The sequence below is a fragment of the Gossypium hirsutum genome, chromosome A02 (assembly GCF_007990345.1).
Source record: "Gossypium hirsutum isolate 1008001.06 chromosome A02, Gossypium_hirsutum_v2.1, whole genome shotgun sequence".
Classification (NCBI taxonomy): domain Eukaryota; kingdom Viridiplantae; phylum Streptophyta; class Magnoliopsida; order Malvales; family Malvaceae; genus Gossypium; species Gossypium hirsutum.
This window is the reverse complement of record NC_053425.1, coordinates 81,516,348-81,527,679: the sequence shown is the minus strand read 5'-3', so window position 1 is coordinate 81,527,679 and position 11,332 is coordinate 81,516,348. Positions and strand designations below refer to the sequence as shown.

Sequence of the window (11,332 nt, the reverse complement as noted above, 5' to 3'; positions counted from 1 at the left end):
GGTTTGTTAATCCACCCCAATTCAGAGTAAAAGTTACTCTTACAACCCTTATTATGAGTTTATTGGACCTTAAAAGTAGTTTAAAAATAGACAGGGACTAATCTGAAACAATTCTAGAAGTTTAGGAAATAATTACAAAAATTTTAACTGCAGGGGTCACACGGCCAAGTCACACGCCCATGTGTCTGGCCGTATGGGCATTCGAAGTAGGGACACGTGGCCGTGTCCCAGCCTATGTCCGTGCCCTTATAACTCACTGACTTGGGCCACACGGCCAAGCCACATGCTTATGTTTTAGGTTGTGTACCATTCGGAATGGTCTCGCATGCTCGTGTGCTAGCCGTGTGTCTCATACGGCCAAGTCACATGCCCGTGTGTCTGGCTGTGTGAACCTAAATTGTGCCTTAAACTACAATTTTACCATTCCTACTTGCTTGGGCATTAAGCAACTCAAAAATAATTCGTTTAACCTATTCAAAACACGATCAAACACACTCAAAACATGCCAAAACAATAATCCTAAGTGCCTAACCAATGTACTTTCATTGATACCACATTTATATAATCAAAACATATCGTTAATGTATCATTCAAATCTAAATTATAAACATACCAAAATCACTCCATTTAGCCTAGTTCATAACCACCTAAGTATCAACTAAAATTCACAAACGCCATAACCTATCTTGGTTCAATTCAACATACCATATTATGGCATCAAACACAAACACATGATTACATATACACCAACCAACATTACACTTATAGTTTTATTTACAATCCATCCACAAAATAACTATCAACTAAATATCCTAGGTACATGCCAACACAAAAGATCTACATCACTACATTTGATATCAGAATTGTTGCTGGATGTTGAATCGACGATCAAAAGTGAAGTACCTAACCTGCGCACGGAAAACAAAACCATACGCTAAGTAAAACTCAGTAATATTTCTATAATCTGAACAATTAAGAATATAATGATACAAAAATGCAAAATTTGAATTATATGAACATAATATTGTCCAAGCTTATATTTGCCATATACCATTATTTTAATTTCACATGTTATCATATTTGTTTTGTTTAACAAATATCTCAATACATAGCTATATAAATAGCTTTTACATATAAATCCACATTTCATTTAAACAATAGCATTATCCATTCTATATTGAATTCATGAGTATATAACTCATATATTCCATGTATTTACAACATATTTCACATTCTATTTTCATTTCACTATATCACTTCCATTTCTCATACCATGTCATTTTAATATCAATTATAGAACTTTATTATTTATTTACCCCTATTAACACAACTCGGGCTCAGATGGATACACGCATCCAACCAACACACCAGTTTGGCACCTAGTGCCTCATCGGATAAATCCGAAGTAGTAACTGCGCTCAGCGCTATATAAATTGACACTAGTGTCTTATCGGTTAAATCGAAGTAAATTGGCACCCAGTGCCTCATCAACTCGAAGTCGAAGAAATCCCTGAACTCTTCCTATCCTATGGCATGCCATCTATATTCGACTCAGCCTGATACAGTTAATAGGGTTTCATTTCACTTTTCAAATACAACCAATATTCAATTCTCATATTTGCACATTACCACAATTACACATATATTCATTTCAAATTTCCAATTACTCAATACATTCATAACATATGCCAAATCAGTCCAATTAAATCAACTATTAATTCAATTCAATTGTAAAGCACATTAATTCTCACCTTCAATGCTTACCATATGCAATAATTTCAAATGCAATAATTTACAACTTAGTTCAGATTATAGAAACACAAACAGTGGATTCCGAGCTATTCGACGTCTATTTTATCCTTCCGCTTTTTAGTCGAGGATTCTGGTACAACGTTAGCTATAGAATTAAAACAATTAAAATACATCAATACAACACAATTAATTTTCACATTGAATACTTCAATTTTTACTCAATATTTGCCTAAATTCCAATTTAGTCCTTAAACCGAGTCTAATTTTTATTCTTCACATGTAATTCTATATTTTCATACAAATTTCACTTTAAAATAAATTTAATTCCTTATTTTCACTTAAACCCCTAAATTTTAAATTTTCACAATTTAGTCCTTAATACTCAAACTTTACAATTTGTTCTACAATTTAATCCTTTTTCCATTTCTAACTTAAAAATCTATCAATTTAATCCCTAATACTAAAACTATTTAATAATAATAACATTTAAAATCTTAATCAATACCAAAATCACAACATGGGTCAGGTAGCCCTACAAACCGGGATTCCAAAAATATAAAGATTACAAGAAAAAAGACTAAATTAACTAACCAATTAAAGTTTGAACCCTAAAAGTCCCTATGCGGTGCGTGACTTTCTCTTTTTTCTTTCTTTTTCTTTCTTTCTTTTGCATGTCTTTCTCTTCCTTTTTCTACTTTCTATACTATTATAATTTCATTTATTTTATAGTATACATTATATGATACATATACATACTTTTAACTTTTAGTTTATTAATTATAATATAACTTATATATTAACTATTATATATATATCATATCATTAATTGTTTTAACCCATTTACTGTCCACTTAAAAAAATAAACGTAAAATTCCTTCTTACTTTTAAATCATAATTCAATTTTTACCCTATACGCGATTTAGTCCCTATACTATGATAACTTTTAATTTATACAAATTTACTTAACTGAAACCTAATTAACTATACAACTAACTTCTTAAATATTTATTATAAATATTTACGAGTCCAATTTACGGGAACGGAGTCTCAGGAATGCACTTTCCGACACCCCTGACTATAAGGTCATTACATAGTCAATCTGCATCTTAACTGATACCGTAATGTATCATCGATTGTCTCAAAGTATAGACCTATATAACTAATAGAGTAACCAATTTGCAATATCATCACACAGTTCGATTCACATCCCATCATTCTCAATTCAAAATCAATTCATCATGTAACATAACATATTTAAGTTCAATTTCATACCAATTTCTTGTATCGATTAAGTCATGTAACTTTCTATTCTATTCAATTTAGTTCTTATCTCAATATTCAATTCCAACCATAACATTTCACTTAATAACTACTAATAGCTTACATCAATATTGTATAATGTAGTATGTCATGAATAAGTAGTAACTAAATTAGTTTCGGGTCATAGAAATATAAACCAAAAGTTGGCATCACTTGTCGTCGACTCTCGCATTTCCTTTCTTTTTGAACGATCTTGTGTTGTTTTTAACAAGGGCCAATGTGTTAAAGCTAAAACAATGGCTTCTCAAATTTTCTTTTGTTCAAACGGTGGGGAAGGTGGAAAATGGCTAACCAACCTTTTTCTTTTATGTTTATTTTTTTATTTTTTATTTACATTACATAGAACTTTTAACATTATTTTATCCATTAAACCCACCAAACCGTCCAGTTACAAATAAAATGGCTTATTTGCCATATTAGGCCTTCATTTAATTCTTAAATAAATTTTTAAGCCTTTGGTTAATTATAATTTTATAGTGATTAGACTTTTATGATTTCTGCAATTTAGTTTTTGTACCTTAATCAACTATCCAATTAACAAAATTAAAGGACCAAACTTTAATTAACCTATATACTAACCTCATAGATATTAAATAATAATATTTACGAACTCGAATATCAAAAATAAAGTTCTAAAACTGTCATTTCCAATACTATTGAAAAACGGGTTGTTACAATTTCTTTAACTTTAATTTATTTAGTTAATCCACTATTAACATGACCAACCACTAACACCCACTTGACATGATCTAATTGCTATTTTAGACTTTAAATCTTTTTCTAATTAAAAATCTATACTTATTGGATTTTACAATTTAAGTCCTGAACATTAATTAATCACTAATTCGACTAAATTACCCATATAATAAATCTGCAATTACCTTTATTTAAAACTTACGGACTCAGTTTACGGAAATTGAATCTCGAACCTATGATTTTCGACACAACTAAAACTGGGTCGTTATAGAGATAATCTAGATTGGAACAATTAGGATTTTAAAATTGTTTTATTTAAGTTTGGACTAATATCAAATTTGAATAATTTCGGATTTCAGCTGTTTAGTTTTAGGCTTGATTTTTCAGGTTAAATCATTGCAATTTTAAATAACTTCAAGCTCTAGTAATTTGGAGTTGTTTATTTCATGTTATTTCATTAAGATAGCCTTTATGATAAATGTTTTTTTATTAAAATATATAACAAAACAATAGTTTAGGTGCTGGAAAAAAAAATTAAATAGCAAACCGAAAAAATGGATATAGTTTGGAAGTCAAACAGTGAATAAAGCCTTCATTTAAAAGCTCAAAAGTTTTCACAAAAACAATTTCCCAGTAGGGACCAAAAGAGAGATAAAATCAAGAGTTGATTCCTTGGTTAATAATAGAAAAAAGATAAAATCAAAAGAGTTAACCACATTCACCCATCGATCTGAGATATTTAAAGCAAACAAAAAATGGAAATATTTGCAAATCAATAAGCAAATTCTCACTCACCCTGGCCAACCAAATTTGCAAATTATGAAACTCAACGGCAAAAAGATTGCACCTATCAATTTCATCATCTTATTACAAAAGAAAATCCCCTCTCATATATGTCAAAGGATCATACTTTCATGCCATACAAATATGAGTCAAATACAAATGATTTCAGAAAAATGAAAAATCTGAATAACATTAAATAATTAATGATTCTGCATAACATACCAAGGGATCATATCCCAAATGTAGTCAGAAACCAATAAATAATCAAAGGATTACATATACGAGGCATGCAAATACCTGTTTGATAGACTACCATGTAGAAGAAGATACCTTCCCTAAAGCATATTTAGATTTAGGATTCACAATACAAATTCAATATCTAATAATAATGTGGCCACCGGCAGGAATGAATTGGCATACTAGTTTAACAGATACTAGAAAATACCACTTAACCATTTTGGGATTTTGACTTAACTCACATTTGATTTCTTTTTCATGTACTCTTCCATCTCTTTCAGCCAAAGATCAGCAAACTCGCAAGTCTTCCATGCCTCAAACCATGGTCCTCCACGAGTATAATGTATAGCTTTCGGAAATGTTTTGGGGTCATTCTCAACAACCTTGTTATGCCCCTCCAGGAAATTCCAAACACACGGGACGGACCCAATTTCATTGTCGTCAAGCCACTGGAACCTGTGAAGAAAAGCACCGGTTTGGTTGTTCACAACCTCTGGTCTCAACCCTTTGTTCTTCGGATGACCACAGTTATACAACACCATGGAAGACCAATTCTTCCTGGGATAAACTGTCTGCACAGCACCATCCATTTTCGTTTTCTCTTTCGGTGAATAATCGTGATGAACACACATGACCGCGTATTTGTCATTGATTAACTCGGTTAACTCCTTGATATCAGCTAAGTAAAGGAAATCACAGTCGACAAACATTGCCCAGCCATCGTAATTCGCTAAGTATGGTGTTAGGAACCGCGTAAAGGAGAACTCCGTGCTCTCGAACTGATCCCTGCTGCGCCAATAAAGGCCTTTTGCCCTAAGATCCGATTGAACAATGGGTGTGATCTCAACAGGTATAGAAGTGCGTTTCAAGATAGAATGGCGGCAGACCTTATACGCTTGATCTTCACGCGGATCGTAACCAATAAAGATTTTGAAGGGTTTCCTTACATCGCCATTGTTGGTCACTTGTGAAGCATTGCCATTAGCCGAAGTCATTGTTTGCAGAAGTTTTCTTCAACAATAAAGATCTGTACAAATTATATTAAAAACATATTTTCAGTCAAAACGGTAATTTCCCTAAATTCATAAATAACAAACAATATGAAGGAAAAGGGGAAAATTAAATTTCCTCATTTAAATGATTTTCAGGGCCAATCCGTAAACAATCGGACACTGAAAATTTCTAGCTCTTTTGATTTTTTTTCTTTACTCGGTTTTCTCTTTCAAATATAAATATCGAAAACCCAACAGAAAAATGAGATTCAAAAAAAAATAAAAAAAATACAGTGCTTCCCATCAATTAAAAAATAAAGAAATAAATCTATAAAAAAATTAAAAAGAAGCAATGTGAAATAATTAACAAGAAAAGAATCAGATGAGTAACATTATGGGCTTAAAAAGCAGAAAGAAAAATGAGAGATTACCTGGAAAAAAAAGGGAAACGTGAAAGTTGAAAGTGTGTAAAGAAAGAAAGGGAGGAGTGGCATTTACATGGTGATGTTGGATGATTCAGAGAAGGAGAATTTATAGAAATGGGGTTTCAAAGAAAAGGAAATTGAACAAAATTGATGGGAGCGAGGATTTAGCGCTGAAATAAAGAGTGTGGTAATTTTATATATAGAAGCTAAGCAAAACCACCCAAAGGAATTCAAACTGAATTGTGATAAATTAGAAAAAGAAAGATTCATTTTCTTTATCATATATTGATATACTACAGATTTCTTCTTTTTTTTTTTTATCAAACAACAGTTTTAATAAAATTAAAATAACCACTAAATGTAAATTTCATATAAAATCAAATTCATGTAATTATTTCACATTCATTATTTATCTCAATTTGATTTATTTTTCCTAAATGTTAAATATTGAATAGGAGACATTTTTTTATTACTTTTATAATTTACTTACTTAATATTTATTTATCTATTTTGTTATTAATATATCAAAATTTCCTTTCCACTCAAATACTGTGGCGCCCAAGGAATTTCCCACGTCCACAGAATTTTCATGCCTCCCACAGCCTACCTCTAATTTTTTTCTTCTTTTACCATATTTTAGACTCAACTTTTTCAATTGTTTTCATATTTTATTTTTGTTCTCACATTATCATTTAAATTTCTTTTTAGTCCTTAAACTTTACAATTATTCTTACATTAGAGTTTAATTTTTTTTCTAACCTTTTTTAAGGAAATATAGGGACTAAATTAAACAAAAAAAATTCAAATCTAATATGAGAACAATTGTTAATTTTAAAGACTAACTTAATAAAAAAAATTGAGACTTTAATTTAAAAAAAAATACCCAATTTATAGAGTAACTTAAAAAAAAATGTTGAACTCTCAAATAATGCATTAACCCAACATTTAAGAGGAGTCGTCAACGCCACATGTGAGCAAGTATATAGATTTCTCATAAATATCACCCACCGACGTCGGGATTTCACGTGCACGTCACATGTTTTACTCGCTTTCTTCAACACCATTTCATTCTACGGAATTCTTTTTCTCCTGTAACTTCTACTGAATCTTTACCCTTATGAAATTTAGTTATTTAGAAATTATATAACTTTTTGTATTACAAATTTATGATATTTAAAATCTTTTTGTTTCTGAGAAAAAAATTGTAAAAATGAAAATTATTTTTGAATTTGGCTTTTTTAAATTTTAATAAGGTGATATTTGAGAATTATGAGAATTATGAGGTTTGAACCCAAACATTATACTCTTTATCATCTCAATTTTACCAATTTAACCAAAATTACATTTAATTTTCATATCAATTTTTTATGAAATTTGGCAAACTACTTAGCTAGTCAGTAAACTTTTAATGTGTTTTTGTTTTGGTCATCCAATTATGAAAAATTTTAATTTAATCACCAAAGTATCTGAATTTGTCTTTCTAGTCATTGTGTTGTTAAGTCTAAAACGGTTGGATGACATGGGATTTTTTTTGTTAACATGACTTTATTTTACTGACAGTGAAAAAACCAATAAAAACAAAGAAGAAAAAAATTTAAAGAAACAAAACAATATCCTCAGTTTCTTTTAACATGTTTCGTTCAAGAAAATAAACTATAACCTTAAAATGACATACATGTCGAGGAAACATAAAGAATAACAAATTGAAATATTAGGGGTTACCTAATGTCATTTTTAAAACTAGAACTTGTGTATCAGAGACAAATGAGGTGGCAAGAGGAGAATCATAAACCTTACATGGAAGCTTTTGCAAATGGATTTTTGTTTGAAAGTTTTGGTTTCGAAAGAGAGGTGGAGTGAAAGGAGGCTCCGAAGGCATTGGAGAAGGTAAGGGAAGAAAAGTGGGTTAGTAGGAATAACTTTGGAAGTGATCATGGTTAAAAAACCTAAAGTGGCTTGAGTATTGCAACAACGGGAGCTATGAACATAAAAGGGAAAGACGACTCAAGAGAGATATTGATAGCTCAAAGGAAAAAAAATGATTGGGTTTTTAGTTGTTGAGGTTCTTTGTGTCAAGTTGCTAACTTATAAATAGGGTTAGATGATGAAGAAATGCAAAGGGAAAAAAGGAGAGCTATCATGGCTTGCCTTATAAAAAGAAAGTGAAAAGGCCATAATAAAAGAAAAAGAGGTATAATTTGTAATTGTAATAGTATTTGGCATTTTGTTTCGTTATATAAAAGCATTGTAGATATTAGGCTTTTAAGGGAAATAAAACAAGTGAGAAAAAAAGAGAAAAGAATGCATCTTAGGTCCGGTCAATGAGCTTCAAGTGGCAGTGAAAGAGTAGCTCTATTGAGAACATGAGAATAGGATCGATTCATTGGACGATTGATGGGAACATTGGAAGCGATTGTCTTCCCTTTATCACTATCCCTAAACAACCTATGGTGATTGATAATTAACTCGTCAAAGGGATATTAAAACCATTAGGACTCGTTTAGAGAGAGACCTAGATCTCTTGAAAAATAGATAGAAATTTTGCTTATGTTTTTATTCTTCAATAGATCCTTAAATATGAACTAGTTACATGCAAATTAAAATATATTTCTAAAAATAAATAAAACAACTTAACCTTGATTAAAAATAGCTTAAAATAAACTTGAACCTAAAGTAAAAGTAATGTAAAATAAAAATTAAATAATTTCACTTTAAGAACTTAAACTAATGCATTTTCCTCTCATATGTGCGACCTATAAAAGCTTCCACAACATTACTCCCTGCCATAAAAAGAACTTATCCTCAAACTTAAAGTCAGAATAAGCTACGTGAAATATCCAAATCTTCTCAAGTAGTAAACCAATCCATTGAACTAAAAGCTCTTATTGACCACGATTGATATAAATCCAAATAATAGAAGTAGGAGTATGAACAACACAACCATCTTCTATCGATGGAAGTGTAGCTAATTTAAGAGGGTTATCACCTTTAAAAGCCTTTTACATCGAAAACATTATAAATTTTGTTGCTCAAAAGTAATTATAATTCGTATGCCACAAGACCAATCTTGCAAATAATTGGAAAATGACCATAGAATCAAAGAAACAACTTATGAGAATACTAGGGCCTAAGAGAACAATAACGATTGGACTATAATCAAAGCCAAACCAAGTCACCAAAAAAAATGATACATCTCTATAACCCTTGTAATAATAAGTCTCCATGCGTTGTTGTGCTTGAAGCAGGCTATGTCTAACTTTGTGCAAAGCCTTATCCTTATCCATTAATGCAGTGCCAACAACCTTGACACTAGAAGAACCTGCCTCATAAGACAACAAATGAAGTGGATCATGACAATAGACAAACTAGAAGGGAGTTGTTTCTAGCACATAATGGGAATTATTATAACAATATTCAGGCTATGGAACCCATTGTTGGAAAAATTAGTTTAGAAAATAACATTTGTAGGCATAATGAAAGTTTAAGATTTTTTTTTTTAAAATTGAGTCATGTAGTATTTATAATAAAAAAACCCTAAACTAAATTATTACATATGCTTTGTGTAAGGCGGTCTAAGTTGTTTCTCACTTTCTACCAAACAATGTTTTTTGCTATCCTCGAACCTCGAATTACTTTGACTACGAGCTTACACAAAATGAATTGAAGGCACAGAATAAAAACTTTTATTAACTTCTAATTGAAAATTTAATTTCTCCCTACAGGAGCTGAAAAGTTTGAGCTTTTCAGAAAATATAATTTACTTTTGTAAATAAATTATTACTATTTTCTAATAGTGAATGAATTTTGTTGCTTTATTGATTGTATCTTGTTTATATTTACATAATCTCATAGTTCTTACTTATAGGAAAATAATACAAGAGTTTTGCTTGAACAAGGGATAATTAAATAATAATATTATAATAAAAAAAATATATTTTTTCTATTTGGGAAACCCTTGGGGTGGTGGCTACCTTAACGAATACTAGGGTTTGCTACCCCTTTCACACAGGATGGGCTCATTGGGCTTGGGATGGGCTTATTGAGCCTATCTTGTGTATTAGGTACAATTCTTGATTTTTATCCAACACTTATTAGTTATCCAACCCAATAACTATTTTTCTATTTCTTAGAATATTAATTAACTAATTAATCCAATTAAAAGATTTTCTCAACCTAATTTTGATCTCGTTAAAGTCATGCAAACTTTTCCACATTAGAATTTATAAATAAATATACTTAATTGTATTATTCAATAAAACTATGATGACTAATTAAGTTAATTCTCATTTCAAACTTTAATTGTTTAATTGTATTTAATTAAATAATAATTCAAAGAAATTAATTAATTTCTAAGTCATCTTTTGTACTTGGTGAGAAAAAACATTCATTGCGAATAGTAATACATGTAATTTGTTTCTTTTAATTGTCTTTTTCATTCATTCCATAGTATCGGTCCTACATGCAATTCATTTTAGGTTATATCGAGCAAGAGAGGGGGGACTAATTGGACATAGGGCTAAAATAATTAAGAATTAAGTTTTTACTCTTCGTTTATTATATACCTTTACGAAAGCAACTTAATAAGTGACTGACCAATGATCTCATCATAAGTGTGTTACCCTCATAGAATATCCTTAATCTCTTTGAGTTAAATCTATTCAGCCAACTTGATCCTATTTTGTCTCATGGTAACCATTACATCTTCCTTCATGAAAAAGTCAATTACTGTTCTAGACAAATTGTTGGATTTGGTGCCCTAAGTGTAGTATTTTTGTCTAAGTACACTTATAATTTTTCGAACAAATTGGTTAATAAAATTATTCATGAATTACATTAATACTTTGTATATTGTCTTCACAAGATTTTTGCACGCAAAGCAAAATGGAAGCAAATGTTGCTCATTGGTTGTCTAATGTTTAAACTAATATTGAGCGGGATCACATGGTCAGATCATGATACAAAAAGACAACTTATATTAGTAGACGAACCTAATCATGTCCTTAGTCTAATAAAAAATAAGCAAACTAATTGAAAGACTAATATGTCATCTATCAAGTTCAATTGGGGAGATGCTTTCTATTGGGCATAAGAGCGGATGACTCTTATATATGTGATTGACTAGACTGA

At 30.4% G+C, this 11,332-nt stretch overlaps 1 protein-coding gene across 1 annotated transcript; it reads right to left on the bottom strand.

Annotated features, from left to right (window-relative positions):
* Positions 1–4,714: 4,714 nt before the first annotated feature.
* On the bottom strand, positions 4,715–6,547 carry LOC107951797 (protein CDI). Its single transcript, XM_016886941.2, has 2 exons — positions 6,212–6,547; positions 4,715–5,815 (listed from the first exon to the last, which is right to left on the bottom strand). The coding sequence occupies exon 2, from the start codon at positions 5,781–5,783 to the stop codon at positions 5,022–5,024; it is 762 nt and encodes a 253-aa protein (XP_016742430.1). The 5' UTR covers positions 5,784–5,815; positions 6,212–6,547; the 3' UTR covers positions 4,715–5,021.
* Positions 6,548–11,332: the final 4,785 nt, after the last annotated feature.